Source organism: Electrophorus electricus, chromosome 26, assembly GCF_013358815.1.
Source record: "Electrophorus electricus isolate fEleEle1 chromosome 26, fEleEle1.pri, whole genome shotgun sequence".
In the NCBI taxonomy this organism is placed as follows: domain Eukaryota; kingdom Metazoa; phylum Chordata; class Actinopteri; order Gymnotiformes; family Gymnotidae; genus Electrophorus; species Electrophorus electricus.
The window spans coordinates 9,660,870-9,683,369 of NC_049560.1; the positions used below are offsets into that span (position 1 = coordinate 9,660,870).

Genomic DNA, 22,500 nt, shown 5'->3' on the forward strand with positions numbered 1-22,500 from the left:
TCGGCCCTATAGTGCAGGGACTCTCGGACCGCTCTGTTCAGCTCAAGGTAAGAGTCTCGCTCTGGTACCACTAACCACAGTCCTTCAACCACACCAGTCAGACTGTACTAGACAATAACAAAATTAGAAATAAACAAATAAATATCTCTGACAATGGAGCATATCTGATGGTTGAAATTCATATAAAGAGGTATTCAGGCAACACAGTGTTGAAATTATTACTAATGTTTGGGTGTGTTTGTAATAGCATTTATGTCAACTACTAACTTTATAGAATATGCTGAATCTTAACAATACAAAAGTTTCTGAACTCCTGTGTTTGTGTTGTGCAGGGTTTTTATACTGACTCCAAGGCAGCGTTAAAGTCTCCGAGTGGGTGGACAGACTCTGTTGTCTAAAAGGGATGCTCTGAAATTCCCTGTGGAATAAACTATTCACAACAGTTAGCGCAGGTCCAGGGAGACACCAGGGGCGAGGGTGTGTTAACCCATCTGGGAAGTTATTGTGAGAGTCGCTGGAATGTGGTTCCCCTTCACATTTGCTTAGCATCACTAACAGTAGTTCAGTTGCCAAGCTACAAGTTATCAGGTGTACTATGAAAACGACAATTTGTCGTCTTTGCATTTGCACGTTAACATCCGTCATCTGATGAATAGGAGTGTGTCAGATGAGTCGCTCCATGTGATGTGTGCATGCTCGTGGAATGCTTTGCATCATCAGTGAGGTCACACGAGTGCACGCTCGTGGAATGCTTCTCCACCATCAGTGATGTCATGTGTGATGCCCATGTAAAGCTCATCAGTGATAGCACACCTGTGCATGCGCATGGAATGCTTCTAACAATCAGTGATGTGTCACACGTGTACGTCTGGAATGTTTCTAATAATCAGTGATTGCACATGTATGCATGCGAGTAGAATGCTTATCAGTTATGTCACACGTGTGTATGCGTGTGGAATGCATCTAACAATCAGTGATGTCACACATGCATGCACGTGGAATGCTTCTCATCAGTGTCACGTGTGTGCATGCCGTGTGTTTGAGGAGAATAAGGGTTGATGGCAGCTCAGTGACCCTCTGGAATAGGCTGTTGCCCTTTGACCTTTAGCATGGTGCTGAACAGGTGGCTATCGGGGCCCCTGGGGGGTGTGGGAAGAAAGAGTCCTGCAGCCATGGGTATTGTCAGGCTGTGAGAGTGTGTACGTCTGTCTGTCTGTCTGTCTGTCTCTGTCTGTGTGTGCATGTGTATGTGTTTGTGTGTGTGAGATGCCGTCTGGGCAGTGGTCTCTCCTGCCCGGGGGCCCAGACTGGGGCATTGGTCTGTGTCGTCTTAACTGGGTGCCTGCATTGCTAAGACTGATTAAAGCCTCATTGTTGTAGTTTAATTGGTAGCAGAGGGAGGTGAGAAGAGAAGCGCTCTGTTCACTCTGGTCTCTGTCCCTGCCAACACAGCATGGTCACGCATGCACGTGCACACACACACACACACACACTCAAATATTACTGCTTTACCATTTGGGAATTGCAGTTGTAATCTTCATGCTTCAAATAAAATCCTTCTGGTCTCTCTTGCTGAGATAACAGCCAACTGAGGAAAACTGACAGTAGGTACATATAGATTGATTGATTGATTGATTTGATTGATTGTGCAGTTGATGATTCTGATTGCACCTCGCATTGCATGGCTGAAATATGTGTCTGTTTAAGCATAACATGTCCAAGAACTTTTCTATTTTAGGGTTCATTTCCAGCTTAGAGGAAAGAAAGTCTCAGAAAGGGAGAGATCCTTCCTAGGCCTAGAAGTTCACATCTATAAAATCCAATTGGATGCTCTTATTCATAATTTTATTGATATGACTAGCTAGTTATTGTTTTTGCTTTGCAAGAGTGCAACTGTAATCCTTTTAACCTCATGAATTGATAGGCAAGCACATTAGTAATCTCATCACTAGGACTACATAAAGGCCTCACTTAAATGCCCAGCTCACATAAGTTTGTCTCTTGCGTGCACCCTCTTTCTGTCTCTCCTTTCTCTATCTCTGAATAGCATCAAAACACTTCATTTTGTTTAGGGTCTCTGGATGATTCATCGCGTGGTTGTACTGGTTTGTATCTCTACAGCATTGTTGTTGCTTATACCAGTGCTTTTGTTTCCCAGCACCTGTGTATGTCTGTGTAGGATTTGTCTCTAAATAATTACCAACCTCTGGGGACTGAAGAGTGATAATCGCTTCTATCAGTTCCATCTCACACTACACAGCCATGAGAGTGTTAGAATATGCACTGTTGGTTTCTAAGGGTGGAAACAGAAACCTTTACTCAGCATTACTGCCATATCACAATCTCACACACACTCACTGAACAATAATCGATGATCTTTGGACACAGGAGGGGGTGAATCTGCACTGTAGACGGCGGTAAAAATAAGAGTCCTGCCATCTGAGAGCTCACAGATAAAAGGAAGCCCCCCACTTCTGTTCAGCCAACCTGCAGTTCCAGATGTAGAGACATTAGAGCCACTTCTGTGTCCTAGGGGAGGGGGTCACAGCCATATGAGAGAGGTGTGTTTTGGTTAACAGCGCCCCCTGTAGACAACTATGTGGCCATAAGACAACTACAGCAACCCCTCCTTGATCACATCACTCAAAAGATGCCCATTGGGGAATTTTTGTAAAACCGGAAACTCCATGTCTTCTTGTTTTAACATGTTTGTAATGCATAAAACTCATTCTGAAAATAAAACACATTTTTGTAAACATTAATTTCTGTACCAAAAACAGAACTTTAAAGCTGGTGTAACTGGGCATTTTTGTACTCCTAATCGACTGGGAATTGGAGGTCTTTTCTCTCCTGCTGATGCAGGGATGATGACTTTAGTATCCTTCAAGCTGAATTTCTCATGTCTTTTAATGAATCACGCAATACTGTGCAATACTGCAGTGAACCTAAATCCTAACAACTGTGCACTTAGTAAGCCATGATAATTTTGTGTTGTGGGGAGTGTGTAAGGTGGGGGGGTGGGGTGAGTGGATGTGTATGTTTGGATGGGAAGTTGGGGTGGGGGTGTGTGTATAGGTGTATGGGGGTCGGGGGTGTGGGTTGGTGTATGGGGGTCGGGGGAGTGTAGTAACAGGTTGCACACCCAGAATGCACTGCAGGAGTGCTGGTGTGACCGGTCATTCTTAAATCATTATGTGGAGGAGCTCTGTGACTTGCCTGTAGATTGGTGTATTCACCACCCTGCTAGTGGAATACCAAAGCACAAGAATTTGAGCAAAAAATAAAGCATCGTAAGAGTTTTATAGTGTAAAAGCACAAATTGTTGGAAAATGAGTTTAAAATTGGAACTCCATATTGAGGTTAAGACTTTCTTGCCTCTGGAAATGTCAGTTTTTGCTCTCTTGCAAAAGACTCAGTTATGAGATTCATCAGCAGATATTTTTGTACAGAATGAACTAATCAGGAACTAAAAAACACACTCGTTCCCGTCAGACACCGAAACCTCTGTGCTACTCTGCCGTTTATCATGCTCTTCTCAGCATGTGGAGAATGAGGTGGGGAAGTTGCACTAGTAAAATGTTGCCTCCAGATTTGGGGAAACTGAGGTCAGCTTACAGTGTTCAGAGCTTGACGAGACCTGTGGAAAAGCTGAAACCAACATCAAATACCCGTGCTGAGTCATTTCACCCGTCCGACTGAAACATCACTGGTCTTGGTGCCTTCACACTGCCCAGGGCTTATTGACATGACGACGTGTCACACTCCCTCGCTTCATTTGTAATGAACTCACATTACACACACGCACACACAAAAACACACACACAAACAAAAACAAACACGCACTCTGTGAAGCTGAATGTTCTCTCCTCTCCCTAGGTGTCTTGCATGCAGCTGATCAACGCTCTTGTTACATCTCCTGATGAGTTAGACTTCAGGCTGCACATTCGAAATGAGTTCATGCGCTGCGGCCTGCGAGAGATGCTGCCGGTAAGCAGCCCGTCACCTGCTTGTGTATTAATATTCAAATGAGGTGTCCACTTGAGTGAAATAATGTAAAATAGCTCCGCGCATAATTTATGAGGCACCGAGCAGAGGTCATCCGGCTGAATCAATACCCCCCCCCCCAATCTCTCTCTCTCTCTCCCCCTCTCTCCCTTTCTTTCTCTCTTCTCTGCTGGTAACGTGCAACTGTTCTTTCAGCATCAGAGAACAAACCAGACTGAACTTCCCATACAAAACAGACACTGGGTGTATTAAATGAAATGGAGTGAGTGTGTGTGGGAGATTAATGCTGTGCTCCTGTCGTATTTATTATTCAAAACGGAGGTCTGCCTCTCCCCTCTGCTACAGGACAGGATAATAGAGTGATGTGGAAAGACTACAGACAAAAAGTAATAAGGAGAAAATGAAATTTGCCTTCTGCTATTTTCTCTCTCGCGCTCTCTCTCTCTCCCCATCTGTCCTTTGCTCTGTCTCTTCCCCCCCACTTTCTTCTTCTCACTCCTGTTTTCTTTCTAACTCTCTTTTTATCCTCTGTCCTAATCTCTGTACTCCTGTTTATTTGCTCTCTCTCTGTGTGTGTGTGTCTGTCTGTGTGTGTGTCTGTCTGTGTGTGTGTCTGTCTGTGTGTGTGTGTGTAGACTCTGGGAGCTGTCAGGAATGAGGCTCTGGACATCCAGCTGAAGGTGTTTGAGGAACATAAAGAGGAGGACATGATTGAGTTCTCCCATCGCTTGGAGGACATCAAAAGTGAATTTGAATATCCTTTTGACAGCTGGAGCCGCACACACAGCCACACGCACAGGCTTTACCCACAGCCACAGACACACGCACAGGCTTTACCCACAGCCACAGACACACGCACAGGCTTTAGCCTCACTACTAAAATGGCCTCTCCCTATTTCTTTCTCTCCCTGTCTCTGTTTGACCCTCAGGGGACTTTTTAATCTATAGCAATAATGTGCTGGTCATACACTGACCAGCCCAACGTGGGTAATGTGTTTCCAGTAGACACATTGATTTTATTTTCTTAGATTTAATTCCACCCATAAATCATTCTCGTCCAAGCCTTTTTGTCAGAGCAATGTATTAAAGGTCTCCGGTAGTGTCAGCTCTGATAAAAAGGAGTTCATCTGTGTGCGTGCGTGCGTGCGTGTGTGTGTGCGTGTGTGCGTGAGAAAATACCTTTTTGTCCAATCAGCCTCATTGTTAATCATCCACCCAATACTGTTGTATTTTGAGTGGCATGCATTTGCGCGCGCGTGCTTGTGAGCCGTCCTCCTTAACCCCACGTGTACCGATGCAGGAGACGTGTTTAACGTGGTGTACAGCATGGTGAGGGACACAGCCGCTGAGACGCACTTCGTCTCCGTCCTGCAGCACCTGATGCTCATCCGAAATGATTACTTTGTGCGGTAAGTCTTACAGAAAGAATGTGGCTTCTCATACCTACACCATGGAGAGAGGGAGAGAGATGTTGACATTTGCGTGTTCAATATCAGATTCAGTGTTGGAAGAGAAAATACCATTAGACATTCTCACGTCTCCTTCAAATAAAAGAAAAGAAAAGGTACATGTTTAATATGGGCAATAGAGCATATTTAAAGTCACCAGGAACATTTCACCATCATCCCGTGTGGCAGCCAAGCCCTCATCATATGGCCATTCATTACAGGAAACATGTCCCAGTCTATTCCTTGGCTTTGAGCAAGCAATGCAAGAACCCTGGGTCCAGTGGGCCACAGAGTCTGCAGTGAGGTTATGGGAGTGGGGAAGTGTGGGTCTCTCCTCCAGCTCCCGATAACGTTCGGGTGGCGGTCGCTTGTACACCAGCGTCCATGAAGCGTCAATTAAATCTTTACCTTTAAGATTTAAGTATAAAGTGTGGATAGATATGTGTGGGGTAGGGGGGATGGGGTAATCAGGTTTAAAAACCTTTTGTTGCTACAGTTCTTCTTTCTGTCGGGACTTTTTAAACAAAATCAGCATTATGCCTTATAAGCTGGTTGTAATTGTCAGGTACGCGGTTGGCCTAATGATGATAAATTCTCTGGTTTGCCCTAATAGCTTTTTGATCTGGTCATGCCGTGCTGTGTCGCACTGGAGACGACTGGCTTGACATGAGCTATGTGCTAAACACACTAGAGATAGCAGGAGCCGTCTGCTGAGGGCCGCGGCAGACACTGTGACCTTTTTTTCTTTTTCTTTTTTTGAAGAAATGCTCCGTGGGGTGATGCACTGCCACGCAGATTAAAGGTTCATTTCCGTTCTTTTCCCAGCATCTCCATGTACACTCCTCACTTCTGCCTCACCTTTGTGGTGCTGTTTATCAAAAAGGCGAGAAATTTCCCTTATTTTAATTATTGCTGGTCTTCACAACCTTCTCCTCCTGCTTTCGTTTTTGTTACCATTTTACAGAAGCTTAGCTGTGTGAGTGAGAATCTTCACACTTATAGAGGTTTCTGTGCAAACCAAACCCACTCATATCCACTTTCCTGCATATCTGCTCTGATGAAATAGTCATTTCATCAGATTCTCTTGATCGTTATGCTTAATAGTTTAATCTGTTCCTTAAATTACCCCTAATCCCTAGCCCCTAATCCCTAGCCCCTAGCCCTGTGGTTGGGAAGCTGCCTCGTATTCTGAGGTCTGCTTTGTAGCCAGGCTGGTCTCTCTCCCTCAGTCTCCCAGTGACATTGTCCAACAAAGAGAATGAACTTGCTTTCATCTTCTTCTAATCTCACAAATGCTCATCTCTGCTCCCTTCCTCTGTTTGTCTTTGTTGCTTGCTCACGCGCACACAGAAACACGCGCGCACACACACACACACACACACACACACACACACACACGCGCGCGCGAGCACACACACATATGCACACTCAGGCATACACACACACACACACACATATATATATATATATACACACACACGCGCGCACACACACTCACTCACACATACACACATGCTCTCACACACACGCACGCACACACACACACACACGTATGCATACATACACACACACACACACACAGATTTGTGCGCTCTGTCTCTCTCTGTCTGTCTGTCTGTCTCTCTCTCTCTCTCCCTCTCTCTCTGTCTCTCTCTCTCTCCTCTCTGCCGTTGTTTTTCCTTTTTATCATTTAATTTTATAGTTATTTTTGTCAACTTTTCATGTCTGTTTTCTAGGAGCTGTGTGCAATGTGTGTGCGTGCACATAACTGGAAGTAAAATATCGTCTTGATCAAAAGACGTCCTCCTGGTCTGAGACATGTGGAATGCGTTTTATACATTTTTTCCTCAGCAGTGCAGAAAGCAGAGCACTGCTGAGCGCTGAGTGTGTGTCCTAGCCACCAGGAACTCTGTGTGTGATTAGTTTGTTCTTCCTGTAGTCGTGGTTGTGCAGTGAACATCAGAGCTTCCTCCCACTTGCTCCCAGTTCTTCCCATCCTCCACTCCACCCTAGTCCTGCAGGAAGGATGAAGGTTTCCCAAACCCTGTGGGGCCGGTTCACACACGTTCTGCTGCTCATCCAGTTCCTCCAACACATTTTGTTTGTTTATATCCACTTTGTCCACGGTGTGTTTAATTCATGTCTAACAGGCCCTGGTAGGCCATGGCCGTCCTGGACCTTCCATTAGCTAATAGAACCCGTAATGAGTGTCTAACTCACTGGTTTATAGTAGTGTTGGTAAGCCTAATGCTAACCTGGACCTGGATCTGGGCTAACGCTGACCTGGCCCTGGGCTAATGCTTACCTAGGCTAAAGCTAACCTGGGCTAATGCTAACCTGGACCTGGGCTAATGTTGACCTGAGCTAACGCGGACCTAGACCTGGTCTGATGCTGAAGTGAGAATGCAGTTCGGTCCTCCTCCTCGCTGGAGCTGGAACGTTCTCTCACTCCACTGGCTCCACTGCACCTGCTCTTGAGCACAGCATGATTTCGTTTGTCGAAGACAGTTCCTGTCTAAACCAGGAAAGCACTTTGTAATTTTTCTTTTGTACCTGCGTAACATTTCCAGGCTCTGCTGTATGTTTCTATATGTGGTGGGTTCACGTAGACAATTTATTCATTTCCTGTACTGGAAAAAATAAACTCTTTACATGAATTAAATTAGTGACCCTGCTTGCTTTTAGAATATTTGAAGAGGTGTAGGTACATGCACCCAAAACATTGTGGAATTGAAATAAATTTGGCAGAAGTTTAAATACTTCGGACAAAAATACAAAAACAATGGCCAAAAAAACAATTATAATAAATTACTAAAACAGCAGCAAAAAATCAAACATTAATGGTAACTATGATGTTTATCTTACACTTTGTGTTGTTTGTTTGATACACTGCTGTAGACATGGTGAATTGCCACCCACCTTCAGACTTGAAATACTGTAGTGAGAAACTTGGTTAGTAACCTGGTTATCATCGTTGTTACTGTTTATTACTGTGCTGTTAGTGTTGTTACACTCATATTACTACAGTGTTTTCCACACAGGTAGTCTGAATAATTTTGGCACGTTGGTGTTTTTTGATGTTTTTTTGGAAAACACCACATTTGCCTGCCTGCCCCCCAGCAGGTGTCAGTGATGAGTAGGTAGATGACGGCACGCCCCTGCGTCCACAGGCCATGCTGTGGAGATTAAGTGGACCGTGTTCTTTATTGATTTCGTGCGAGTGCCATAAATTGCGTCTGCTGCCCCTAAGCTGTGGCATGTCTTGTTAAATTCTTACCCGGCTCAAGGTCTCTGTAACCTTCGCCATCCACCCCCCTCCGGTGTAGCTGTCTACGTTAGACCGTGTTCCACCCCCACATGCCCTTCCTGGGCCTTATGAAGTCAGGAATTAAAGGCAGGCTAATTGCACATTATTGATGACACGGGTTAAGGCTGTGGGTGGAGCAGGGTGCCCTGGGCCCGGCCTGCGCTTCACCTGCCACACCCAACACACACCTGCTGCATTTAGATCATTCATCTCTCTCGACCTGCCCTGATAAACGCCCGGCTTTTATTATCCGTGCGTCTCTCCCTCTCTCCCCCGCCTGTGGTAAGTATAAAGGGTGCTTTTAGCGGTAATTATCACTCTATTGGATATTTCAGAAGTCCAGTAGATTTTACTGAGCTGATGCGCTTTCCTTCACGTGTGTTTCTGTGGGAGTGAATGCAGTATCCAGACAGCAGCACACACTTTGCCCTTCTCTTCTTTAGCCCCCTGTACTTTAAGATCATAGATGAGTGTGTGTCTCAGATCGTACTGCACCGCACTGGCACCGACCCAGACTTCTCCTACCGCAAACGTTTGGACGTGGACTTCAGTCACCTGCTAGGTGCGTGCGTGTGTGTGAGTATGAGAGTGCTTGTGTGTTGCGTTGGGGAGTGAGAGATGGTGTGTGAATTGCACTCATGAGCATGTGTGTGCTTGTGTGAAATAGGACTGCGCTCATGCTTCTTTTTTTTGTGTGTGTATCAGAGGTGTGTGTGGATAAGGCACGTGCAGACGAGTATGAACAGAAGGCCTTGGAGTTTGCTCAAAAGGTAAACATCCTTTCTCTGTCCCTCACTCCATTCTTTGTCTTAAATCTCACTCCATCTCTTCTTTTTCTCCTCTCATCTCCTCTGTTGTGGTTTCTCCCTCCATCTCTTCTCTTTCTCCTCTCCTCTCTGTGTAGTTTACTGCTCCACTGACCTCATCCCAGCACCTGTATTGAAGAATGTGGTCTTTGAACGCGCATTCAATAAAGCACCTTTTAACTTTCTTTAATTAAAGGCAGAGTACTAGAAATCGTTCAAACAGCCATTTCTAATTAACAGTACACTGAGATTAAAAAGGCGACTGGTATTGATTGTTCCGAGCGCACCTTTGTTAATTGCAGAAAGAAGGAAGCGTCCAGGAGGAGTGCTCTGAAACTGGCCGTACACACATTTCAGACGCCCTGCTGTTCTCCTTAGTCAGTCATCATCAAAGTGTTTGGCTTCCAGTTACTAAATAAATGAAGCATTGCACTAGTCTTAGCTAATGTGAGACACAAGTGCTTCAAGAGTTTTTGCTAAGTGCTTGTTTATTGTTGTGATCGCCACTCCACCTTCACCGTTTGGTTTATTTACCAGGTGATGGCGCAAATCCATTTGTTGCGAGGAGAGCTTTTTTTTTTCTCTGGGCGCTTCACCTGACGTGACCTGGACACGCGCGCTTGGCCACGGCCTTGTTTAATGCACCAGTGTAATGCTCGTCTTGTCCTGCAGTTTGATGAAGAGGTTCTGGGCAGACAAGACGCGCTGGCCCAGCTGCTGAAGAAAGACCAGGTGATTACCACGCTCCAGACGGAGCTGCAGGCTCTCAAATCTGGGGTAAGTGCCTCGTTGTCTCTGTCTCACGCTGCTCTCACTCCGCACCACTTCTCTTACCTCCTACCACATAATCCATGTATATATCAGTCTCTCTCCTCCCATTTCTTCCCCTATTTTATTCCCTCGTTCTCTGTTGGTCCTCTTCTACCGACTCCATGTTCAGACTGGAACAGATCGGGGTAGTCAGCGTGCACGCGGCACATGAAGCGTTTTTGAAAGGCCGTAGTCATAGAGTGATGCAGCGAGCCCTTTGTCCAGTACACAGAGTATATATGACTGGTAGGCCCTTCACTCGGTCCCGTGTAGTGCCTTCATCTGCTTCATTATGAATTATATTGTGTTATGCCACAATTATGAGGCTTTAAGGTTTTGATCTGTTAATGGAAAGCAAACATGATTAAAGTGACTTTTTGCTTTTGATCTGCTAACACCCTTCCCCCCCCCCCCCCCCCCCCCCCCCGTTTTCAAGATAATCCAAAAGCTATTATGTTCCAGCCTTTTTTCGGGCCCCTGTCTGGATTTCCTTTTTGAATGCGGTTTTTGGTGGAAATCCGGTGCTGCATGCGTTAAGGCAATTAATTTTTATGCTTCTGCAAAAATCTTTAATTGAACCGTGCAGACATTGTTGTGCCAGCTTTTTAATTAGCTTGTCAGTGTGTTTCTGTGACTTGAGTCAGACTCATGCAAGTAGTGTCAAGCTACAGCTTTGGTGTGAATTTAAATCCTGCTGAATATTGCGTTCTGCGACGGAAGCCAGGTTCTTTTGTCTTCCTTTCTACGCTTTACACCTCTTTATGGCAGTCAGTTGAAGGTGTTACTGCATGGACGGTCTTTGAGTTTCTGTGGTAGTGGGGCATTTGGCCCTTTTGTACTCTTCAGTCTTGAATCGTAGCGCTATGATTATTACATCACTCTCAGTACATCGCTCTCTCCCTCACATTGGCCAGAGCTGTGTTGGACAGATGAGTTTGCTCATTTATTTATACTTTTCTGTGTCACCGGTTGAAGGGACAGAACAGAAAGTCTACAGAGGATTTTGAGAGCTACACTCAAAACTATTTACTGTCCCCAAATCCCCAACCAAATATAGTGGAACTATATAAACACTGTGGCTTGGATGTTAATTTAGGACTGTGCTTTTTATGTGAAGTACTAAAATACTCATTTCATTGCTCTTTAATATCAGTTTCTTACTTAATTTTCACATTGCCTAAAGAGGATATAATCACACAAACTGTTTTATTCTCTGTAGCTCCACCCACTCATATCTGTAGCTCCACCCGCTGATCTCTGTAGCCCCACCCACTAGTATTCTCTCTTTTGTTGATGAATTTCGTTGAACCTGGGCATGTCAAAACCGTTCTGATTGGCTTGGGCCATGGCCAGCCTGCCTGGTTTTACCCTCGCGTCGCTGCCCTGATTGGTTTGAGATCCACGTTCTGCTCTGATTGGTTTGAGAGATCCAGTTGCTGATTAACTTGTTTTCTAAAAGGCCCTTATGGTGGCTTTATAAATGACTTTGAAAAGAGAGCGATTTCAGCCCCAGTATTGCAATCAATACAACAGCGGGATTAAATTCTAGGGTCATTGGGATAAATGACCTTAAGGTGTCAAATCCACTGGCTATTGCTTCAGTCTTTGAAATGTTTCACATTTTATTGGAGTTTATTTGCTTTATCTGTTTATTTATTCGTAGTTAGTGAAGTGTGTAAGAGAGACTGTGTGGGCCGGTTCTCTCTCTCCAGGTAGAAGAAGTGCTCTTTCATTCCCTCCCTTGCTAATTGCTGAACCCTCAGGCTGACATGACGGATAGAGCATCAGCGGAACAGTTTGTTTGATCAATCGCTTTTTGGCTCACTGGACCACCGTCGATGGAGCCGATCAATTGTTAAGTAATGGGGCCTGATGAGTGGAGTCAAGGTTTGGCATGCAGGCAGTTAAACTGATCCATCTCTCCGCAGCACAGTCGTAATCCGCCGGTCAATGTCCCAGATGTATGGTGCTGTCACTCATCCCCCGCTTCCCTCTGGGAATTATCACCAGCGTGCTTAGTGTTTGAATTAGAGCGTCTGCGTGTTCAATAAATCCCCCCTGAACAGCTGTTCTCCATTCACAATGAATGGACTGGGTACTTACCTACAGAGATCATTCCAAAAAGCACTCTGTAAGTATTTAACACACACACACACACACACACACACACACACACACACGCTGGTTGTGTGTGTGTGTGTGTGTGTGTGTGTGTGTGTGTGTGTGTGTGTGTGTGTGTGTGTGTGTGTGTGTGTGTGTGTTAAACACTTAGAGTGCTTTTTGGAATGATCCGTGTCTTTATTTGATTTGTTTTGACGTTTGCATTGATTGATGGGGAACAAGGGCCGTGTCCAAGCGCACACTTTGATTTAAGACCAAGCCTGCTGTGTGTCCTCCTCACAGTTCCATCATAACCACTGAAGGAGATGTGTCCCTCCCTCACCAGTCTCACGCATGACCTGATGTGGCTTCAGCATTGCCCGTGTGCCACGTGTGTGCTGTGTGCTGACCCCAGTCTCTCTCTCTCTCTCGGCCGTTTGGGACAGGTATCGGTGGGCACCCCTGGAGTGCAGTCTGTCCCGAGCTGCCCATCCTCATCATTCCTTCCCCCCACACCACCTCTTCCACCCCCGTTCTCTGGGGCTCCTCCTCCACCTCCACCCCCCCTCCCACCAGGATCCGCCTCCATGCCTGGTGCCCCTCCTCCTCCTCCTCCTCCCCCCCTGGGCCTCGGGGGTCTGACTGCTGTGCCTCTCCAGCACGTGCTGCCTTTTGGCTTGCAGCCCAAGAAGGAGTTCAAGCCTGAGACCAGCATGAAGCGCCTCAACTGGGCCAAGGTAACAGCCCCGCCTACACACCACATTTCCTCTTACCTCACAGCACGTGTTGATGCAGTTTTAAAGTGTGCGGATGTAGGTTCGTTGGGCAGGAAGGGGCAGAGCAGATGTCTGTTTGTTTTATTTACCTGTTGTTCTGCTCAGGTTTAAACAGCTGTACTCAAGACAATGACCGTGCAGGTTTCAAAATCCCTGCCGCCAAATATCCACCTGCTTTACTTAAGTGATGGAGTGCGAGGGCGCGTGCGTACGCACACACGACCTAAAATGGTGCAAATTAACTAAAAATCAGAAGCCAGGTACTTATATTTTGAAATTATATTTTGAGTCTATACTTCATGTAAATAAAGAATTTTGTCTGTGTGTAATGACAAAGAACAAAGGGAGAGGATGTGTTGCACTGTGTTGGTGAGAGGTGAACTGTGTGTCTGTAGAGTAAGTGACTGAGCTGAGAGTTGCACAGGTGTGAGGGACGCTCATTACAGTGTCTCAGCAGCCTGATCGACCGCATTCTCAATCTTTACCACCTCTTTTGTCTTAAGTGCAACACTCCATAAAATTGATTGCCGTCCCCCCCAAGTTTCCATGGTTTCCGGCACACTAACACAAATCAGCATATTCATTAGACGTTGTCCCCACGTTAGTGCTGACCTTAAACCTGGGGAGTCTGGACCAGGCTCGTGCCTGAAGCACCTTTGTTTTGTTTATGTGGTGAATTTATGTTTTTGTTAAATTTCTTTCTCTGTGCATCACTTTACTATGTGGGAAAGGATTTATTTATTTTTTTTTATATCAACAGTCTCAGTCTCTCTCTCTTGCTCTCTCTCTGTCTCTCTCTGTCTCTCCCCCAATTAGATTTTCATGTAATCTTGCCTGTTCCCTAAACGATGATGGAGTGTTTCATTTATGTATTGCACTGGGTGCGGCTGCTCTGTGCAAGTGTGCGGCTATGTGATGTTTTCTCCAGATGTGTGTGTGTGGAGATGTTAGAGGTTGTGTTGTGTTGGTAGAGTAGAGCACTCTTTTCTCTGTTTGAGTACACTGAGAGTGTGTATAGATGAAGCAGCAGTAGGCCACACTCAGCTGTCAAAGACTCGGACGAGGACGTGGTTGAGGGGCCGAGGAGGAGAGAGGAAAACAGAACTCTAGTGCCGAGTGAATATTGCAGTAGATATGCCTCTTACCTTTTTACCAGCCACACATCCCCTCTGCTTGTATGTTTGGATGCTCATGTTGCCTAGCAACTCTGACCTCTCAGAGGGAGGCAGGGAGAAGTCGAATGGCAGGTCATAATTTGCCATCTTCTTTGTATGTGTGCGTGTGATGATGCTTTTGTGTGTCCACGCATGCTTGAGTGTGTACGGTTGTGTTTCTTCAGACAACACATTTCTCAGTGTACTGCATCACTATCATGTGTGCATGTCGTCTCACTCTCAAACATCTACCCTCCTTTTCCCTCTCGTGTGTGTGTGTGTTGTGTGTGTGTGTGTGTGTGTGTGTGTGTGTGTGTGTTTCAGATCTGTCCTCAGGAGATGTCTGAGAGCTGTTTCTGGGTCCACGCCAACGAGGGCTCTTATGAGGACGAGGATGTGCTCTGTCGCTTGGCCTTCGTCTTCGGCTCTCAGAGACATGGTCAGTCCATACGGATCCGTTTTCTCTACGTATCTCCACAGCTCTACACGTCCACCTGCCCCGCCCACTCTGTGTATCCATCCGGGGGTTTCAATCCACTTCTGCCCTCTGCACTGGACAGAGTTCCTCTCCTACACACACACACACACACACACACACACACCTCCTGTTGTTTCAGTATGCCCTACCCACACCAAACTCGTATTTCATCAGCCGTGCACATTTCACTTCTAGACTGTTGCACTCCAGACTGTGACATGTGGGCCAGAAGACGTCAGACACGTAACTGTCAGACACTGAAATCAGGGCTGAAAGACAATGATGTGATCTCACATCGCAACTCAGTCCTGCAACACGTCCTGGAACAGCCGTCGATATGGAGTCTCTGACTGAGCTGTGTGGGTGAGATTGACTGCTTGTAAAGATCGACTGCCCCACTGTCCCCGGCTGAAGGCTGTACTGACGTGACGCTCGTCTCTTAATTAAACAGGGTCCTGTGGTGGGCTCTCGCAGTTGACGTGTTAAAATGCGCACAGCCAAGCGGCGTTGCTCAAGTCAGCCGTTGTCCTCGGTTTACACCCCAGTGACGTTTAATGCTTGTGTCTCAGAGACGAGCTGCAGTCCGCTGTATAGACACCCGGCATGTGATCCGTATACGTTTTCATAATAGAAGTAGACAAGTGGAGAGTCTGAATGCTGGGCGCTGTGAACGATGTGTTTATTGTACGGTCAGGACACCAGCAGTGTAGGCACTGTGAAGAAGATGGCGGATTATTTACTTGATACACGGAAGAATTTTGTAACCGTGCAAGCTTGGCTTGTCCTCCTTTTTAGTCGTACTCCGACGTTACAGTAGGATTTCACATACGGGATATTTACCAGCCAAGACCGTGCCTCGGGCATCCGGGAGGAAAATTGCGTTCACCAGAGAGCACCTGCAAAGCAAAAAAATAAAACATTTTCCGTGTAAATGGAGGAAATGTGACAATTGTCGCGAGCTGGTAATCCGGTCATGTGGGAGCTAATCCAGGCAGGATTGCGGGAGGGTGTATGGGAGAGACGCTGTCGCCTCACCACACCATGCTGCTCTACAATGCTCCATTTGCAAGTTTTGATTAAAAGCCTTTTTGAAGCCTGGTGAACTGATGAGTATGTATGAGGGAGCAGTGACTCACGGAGATGACAGATTTCTCTCATATCTCTAGTTTAAGATTAAGCAAACAACAAAGCACCCCCCTCTCTCTCCCCCCCTCCTTTGGCTATTTTTCTTCATATTTACCAAGAGGGAGAGCACCTCTAGAGGGCGCTGTGGTGTGCTAGATATCTGGGGGCCGAGCATTGATATGCCACCTGTGGTAAATCTCGGCATCCCAGTGGACTCCCAAATGTGCTGATCTCTAAAGCATGCGTGCCTGTGCTACCTGGAGACCAGAGAGGGTGAGATAAGCAGGTCAGTGCTGGTTGTTTGTATCTCAGTTGCAGGTTTGGTGTCAAAGTGTACACTGCTAGAGGGTTAAAAAGAAAAATGTGATATTCAAATGCAGTTCGGCACAGCTCAGAGTTGTCCAGCAGAAGGTTGTTATCGCGTGTTTATAGAAATCTCCATGACTGCAAGGACCAACTATTTCAGCTTGATAACTGCAAAGCCGCTGAATACAATTATTTGACATGGCAAAACGCTCACAGAAGCGCACGCGCGTGCGCATATACTTGAGCACCCGCGCACATGCACACGAGCGAGCACATTAAACTTTGGTCACTCAATATTTTAGAGTGTTGGCTGATCAGTGCAACACGTATTGCACCGAAGACTGTCATGACCGCCAGCAAAAATATTAAGCCTTACCATCTGTTTTTCTTTCTGTCTGTCCCTGCCTGCCTGCCTGTCTGTCTGCCTCTCTCTCCTTCTCTCTCAAACCTTCAGCTTGGTTTCATTCATTTATACATGCCACCTCTGTCCTTTTTCTCAATTTTTTATTTCAGCATTGATTATCTGTCACTGCAGAGTGCCGTAGGTGGGTGCTGACACCAAGACGCTGACACGCATGCACCCACACACACATACACACACTTGCCCACACACAGACACCCAAACCCACCCACTCGTGTACTTACACACACACACACACACACACACACACACACACACACACACACCCAAACCCAAACACCTCTACCCCCCCACAACACACACACACACACACACACACACACACCCAGACAGGTGCACATGCACATATGCACAGACATCCAAACACATGCTTATGCACACACTCTCGCACGCACACACACACACGCACGCAGAGACACACACACACACACACATACACACACACACACACACACACACACACACACACACACACACACAGACAGACACTCATCCACCCAGACACACAAACCCACCCAAACGTGTACACACACACACACAGGCTCAAGAGATATACCATACTATATGCCTTTTGCAGGCAATTTAAAACTTCAAATAAGACATATGGTGAAAGCTCAATTTCTCACTTAACTATTTATTATAAGTTAGTCAGGCATTTTCAAATGTTAATGTAATACATAGAGGAGAGGTGGTTGTGTTTAACAATTACACTGCATTAAATCAGATTTTAACCATGTTAGCATACACGGCTCCAGCTGAACTGGGACTGCAGGATTAGCCTCACAGGGAATACATCTGACTTTATCATGCAGCATATATAATAGATATTAAACATAATCAATTGCAATACATCTTTAATTTCAGCAGATTTCATTCTTTGTATTACTGTGATGAATCTCTGGTTCATTACTTAGTGTTTGGTTGTAAGACGGGGAGGTTGGGTGCCGTGTGCTGTAGGTCTCTCTCTTGCTCTTCCTTGGTCAGTAGTGATGCTGGGTCTGTTGGTATGGCAGCAGCCCCGCCCCCTTATGCCCCCCCCCCCCCTTTTACTTGATCTCATTTTTAACTTTTATTCTTGTGATGGAGACCGTCACCCTGGAAGCTGAAGTAGATGTTCTGGCTGCTGGTTCTTGGGTCAGATCTTTATCACCTACTCTCCTCTCTGCCCCAGGAGCAACAACAACAACAACAGCAGCAGCAGCAGCAGCTGCTGTAAACTCGGTTCAGCAAGTCTCAAAATGTGCCTTCAGTTCAGACAGAAGTGGCGTGTGTGCTGCAGGCTAGTTGTTTGCCAGACACCTCTCTCATAGTTTGTTTTACAGAAACTATGTTTGTAACTTTCCCCTTTCTGGCTAAAGACTGGGTTAAATTTCCTGTCATTGTGCTAATACACTTGCATTTACAGGACTCTTCAGAATCTCCCCAGAAGGGGCACGTAGGCTTGTACACAGCAGTGAGTCCCTGCAGTCAGACGAACCAACAGAGAACAGAGTTCTTAGTTCCACTCTCAGACAGAAGTGCGTCCTGTAGTAACCAACTATATGTAAAGTAGCCTCTATGAATATGTTGATTTTTTTTTTTTTTCCATTTTATTTATGAAACATGTTTATATATATTTTTTTCATCCACCTTTTTGTTATCTCTTCTCTGAAAGGTCAGAAGTGTCTGACTTCCCTCCTCGGCTATATAATAAGCCAGAGGTAATAGAGGTTAAAGGTTAAAGCAGGAAAATCATTGCAGTATTAGCCCCCACCAGGACTGCGGGTTATATGCCTCATGGACCTCAAAGGACGCAGCTTCCTGGTACTCTTACGCAGGAAACATGTTGGTTGCTTTTTTTGTTTCTTTTATTAAGATTGAATGTGGCTGTGAAGCACAGCTCAGCCAACCAGCATTCACTTTAGGACCTTCACCATGAAACTCAGCCATTCACACACTCACTCTCCACATGAGAGGCTGGTACAGTGGGTGAAAGACCTGCCTGTCTCTCTGTGTGTCTCTGTTTTTTTTTCTCTCTCTCTCTCTCTCTCTCTCTCTCTCTCTCTCTCTAACTAATTCTCTCATTTACTTAATTGTGTGCCATTAGGGGCATTTTTTGGGGGGTCTAAGGGGTATTAGGGTTCAGAATAGATGTGGTAGTGCTGTATTGCTCCTGCTTGATGTCATTGTCTCGCGCTCTCTCTTACACACACACACACACACGCGCAATCCTCATTACATTTGTGACACACCAGGGTTCAAGCACTTTCGTGCGCCATAACATTTGCAACCATCCGCCGTCCTCACAACACACCTGCCTCTACGCTCCCGTTTTGTCACGTTAATAGTGCTCGCTCTCTCTCTCTCTCTCTCTCTCTCTCTCTCTCTCTCTCTCTCTCTCTCTCTCTCTCTCTCTCTGTCTCGCGCTGCATGTTTAGTCCCTGTTGCCTGTTTCAGCTTCAGCTGATGGTTTAATTCATGCGTTAGAGCTGGGTGAGGAGGTGCTGCGCCGGGCCCCTCAGGGCCGCTGCCCGAGCGCAGGCTGTTTTCTTCGCTTGGTTAGTTTCGCTGGCAGGGCCTTCGTGTAAGAAACCACTGAAGTGGAGTGAGCTTGTTCCTCTTGTCAACTGGCCTCCGCAGATGTCTTATTGACATGAATTAGAGAGGGAGCAGGTGGTGGATGTGGAGGTGTGTGTGTGTGTGTGTGTGTGTGTGTGTGTGTGTCTGTCTGTCTGTCTGTCTGTCTGTCTGTCTGAGAAGGTAACATCTGTAGGGCCTAACCCCCCCCCCCCCCCACTGTCTGATGTGTGCTCTTGCTCTGGAGAGCAGGTGCAGGGATGCTACCTGTGTAGGAACAGGTGTAGGAGGATGGGTATAGGAGGGTGGGTGGAGGGCTGCCCTGTTTTCTCAGACTCTGACTTCCCCTGTAAAGCCGATGTACCCTACTCACGGGAATGCTTCGCTTCATTTTAACACCGGTATGATTTTCAAGAGCTCAAAATTTCCATTTCTTAAATTTTATGTGGTTAAAATAATGTATGCAGAACGCAAATTGGTTTGGAAAATATAGAAATGTTATTTTTTAACAAAAGATTGAAGAGTGATTGTCCCTGTGAAAATGAGATTATAAAAGTGCAACTCAGTTACAAAAACCTACACAGTCTGATTTTACCCACGATGCAGTATGTCAGATCTAAAACTTATACAGCATATGAGACCCTTGGAGGAGACTGAAGTTGATAGTTTCCTATTTTGCTGTTTTGAACGATTTTAGTACTTTTTCATTTTTCGTACTTTTTCATTTTTTGTTAGTAATTGCTCCATTGCTTGGACTGTTTGCATTATTCAGTGACATAGGAGCTTGTTTAATGGGATGGGAATCATGTTTTGTCATGCCCCGCCCACGTCTTGTTGTGCCCCACCCACGTCTTCTCTTGCCCCGCCCATGTCTCACCTCTGTCAAAGCTGCTAGTCACGTTTTTGCTTGTTGCACGTGCTCATGTATGGAATTCTCAGTATTAACAATCTTTGCACTCCTGTGGATGTGCTGTTTGTGTCTGAGAGGTGTGGAGACATTTCGGGGGCTGGTTGTGTGCGTGTGCGTGTGTGTGTGTGCGTGTGTGTGTGTGTGTGTGTGTGGGTCTCTCACTCACACACACAAACACACACACACACACACACACACACACACACACACACACACACACACACACAGCTAAAAGCTCCATCTGACTTCACCTGACTTACTTAGCCAGGTTGCCATGGCGAGTGGCCTGTCACAGTCACTGGTACGGTACAGATTAAGGGATGTAGAATAAAAAAGCCGGTGACACACATGTATGTGCATACACACACACACACAAACACTCTTTCAGTTGCCAAACAGTTGTTGCTGGCTTTGTTTCTATTGCTAGATTTGTCGGAAATTTGCCCAACTTCATACCACACACCGAGATACAGAGTTTTTATTTTTTATTTTTGATAGAGTGGATGTTCAGGACTTGATTCCACTTTTGCTCCCATTCTCTTCTCCTCTCCTCTCCTCCCCTCCTCTCTCCTCCTCTCCTCTCTTCCCCTCCTCTCCCCTCTCCTCTCTTCCCCTCGCTTCTCTCCTCCTCTCCTCTCCTCCCCTTGCTTCTCTCCTCGCTTCTCCTCTCCTCTCCTCTCCCCCCTCTTCTCTCCTCCCCTCTCTTCTCCCCTCCTCTCCTCTCTCCTCTCCTCTCCCCCCTCTTCTCTCCTCCCCTCTCCTCTCTCCCCTCCCCTCCTCTCCTCTCCTCCCCTTGCTTCTCTCCTCCCCTCCTCTCCCCTCCTTTCTCCTCCTCTCCTCTCTACATGTCTTACCTCGCATATCTGGCAGCCACTGTTGGCACCCTTACCTCAAAACCCTGCAGCTGTGTGTGTGTGTGTGTGTGTGTGTGTGTGTGTGTGTGTGTGTGTGTGTGTGTGTGTGTGTGTGTGTGTGAGAGGAAGGAAGAGAGGGATACAGATGCAGGTGTGCAGTTTAGCAATAGTATGATGGACATATTTGTAAACAGGTGATTTCCACACTCTAGCCCGCCTTAATAACAGCACTGTTCTTCTGTTGTACCTTCTGTCTTACCATGAGGGCAGGCTGTACCTCTCCTTACAATCTCCAGGTTTATTTCCCCATCTCTCATATATAATATAGATATGTCCATATATATCTAACATGAAAAGCTCCAGAAATCCCCAGGGAAAAGATGTGGGAGGTGAACTGTTGTTTTTGTGGGAATTGGAGCACTGGGGTCCGTGACCCCCAAACTGGGAGAACGACTCCAGCAGATCTATGGAACAACATCTGAGATGTATATAATCTATATAGCTTTTATATTGCAGATGGAGGATACTAAAGTCATCAGAAGGTAGTTTATGGCTTGTGTAATGATCTGGGTGTAAGAGAGTCTACGTTAGTAAGATTGTCCTGTCATCTGCAGTACTGAGGCACAGACTCAGACCAGAATGATGACGCATGCCTCCTTCATCTCCTCTCTCTCTCTCCACATGCTAGCTGCAGGTTTTAGTGTCTCACTCACACTTTCACTGCTGGTTTCCTGATTCTCTCTCTCTCTCTCTCTCTCTCTCTCTCTCTCTCTCTCTGTGTGTGTCTTTATTATTCACCCCAGGTCTCTAGACTGATCATTTTACCAGAATGTGCAAGTTAAGATTTCACTCAATCTCATTCATACATGTTGATCAGAGTGGTGAAGTGGCCCTCCGTCATGGCTATGGGCTTCGCCACTGTGGGTGAAGGCAGTCCTGTTAGCGTGTTCTGAAGATGAAGCAATCTGTAGGGAGAAGGTGTCCCGACTCAGACCCAGCTGACAATGATGGTCCAGCTGCAGGGAGAGGTAGAACCGACCCATAAACAGACTCGGTAAATGAGCTAATCAGAATCTACATTTCAGCTGGGGGTCGGGACATTACCCCAAACAGTGAAAATTGTTTTTGTTTGTTTGTTTGTTTGTTTGTTTGTTTGTTTTTGGGTGAAGCACTTGGTCAATCATTTATTTATTAAATGTCTTGCATTTTTTAATGCATCCATTTCTCCTGAGATGTTCTTCACAGACACTAGTTAACAGTTAGCCATCTGAGGCCAGAACAATGACGGTAGCCAAACAAACAATGGTGACACCGTTTCATGAAAGGCTTTTTGAGACGTCCTGGTATTGCTGTGCGGTTATAACCTAAGCTGCATGCAGTACTGAAAGTAAGGTTTAGTTTGCTACAGACAATGACCCAAATATTTTTGTCAGTCATAATGATA

At 46.0% G+C, this 22,500-nt stretch overlaps 1 protein-coding gene across 1 annotated transcript in view; it reads left to right on the top strand.

The window, feature by feature from the left end:
- diaph3 (diaphanous-related formin 3) overlaps positions 1-22,500 on the top strand; it is a 251,367-nt gene that overhangs the window by 93,096 nt on the left and 135,771 nt on the right. The window contains exons 8-16 of the mRNA XM_035523093.1: positions 1-47; positions 3,877-3,987; positions 4,641-4,759; positions 5,298-5,414; positions 9,204-9,322; positions 9,466-9,530; positions 10,239-10,343; positions 12,923-13,213; positions 14,731-14,845. The exon at positions 1-47 is cut by the window's left edge and continues 59 nt beyond it. Of these exons, the coding sequence (XP_035378986.1) occupies positions 1-47; positions 3,877-3,987; positions 4,641-4,759; positions 5,298-5,414; positions 9,204-9,322; positions 9,466-9,530; positions 10,239-10,343; positions 12,923-13,213; positions 14,731-14,845 (1,089 nt within the window). The remainder of the gene's footprint in view (positions 48-3,876; positions 3,988-4,640; positions 4,760-5,297; positions 5,415-9,203; positions 9,323-9,465; positions 9,531-10,238; positions 10,344-12,922; positions 13,214-14,730; positions 14,846-22,500) is intronic.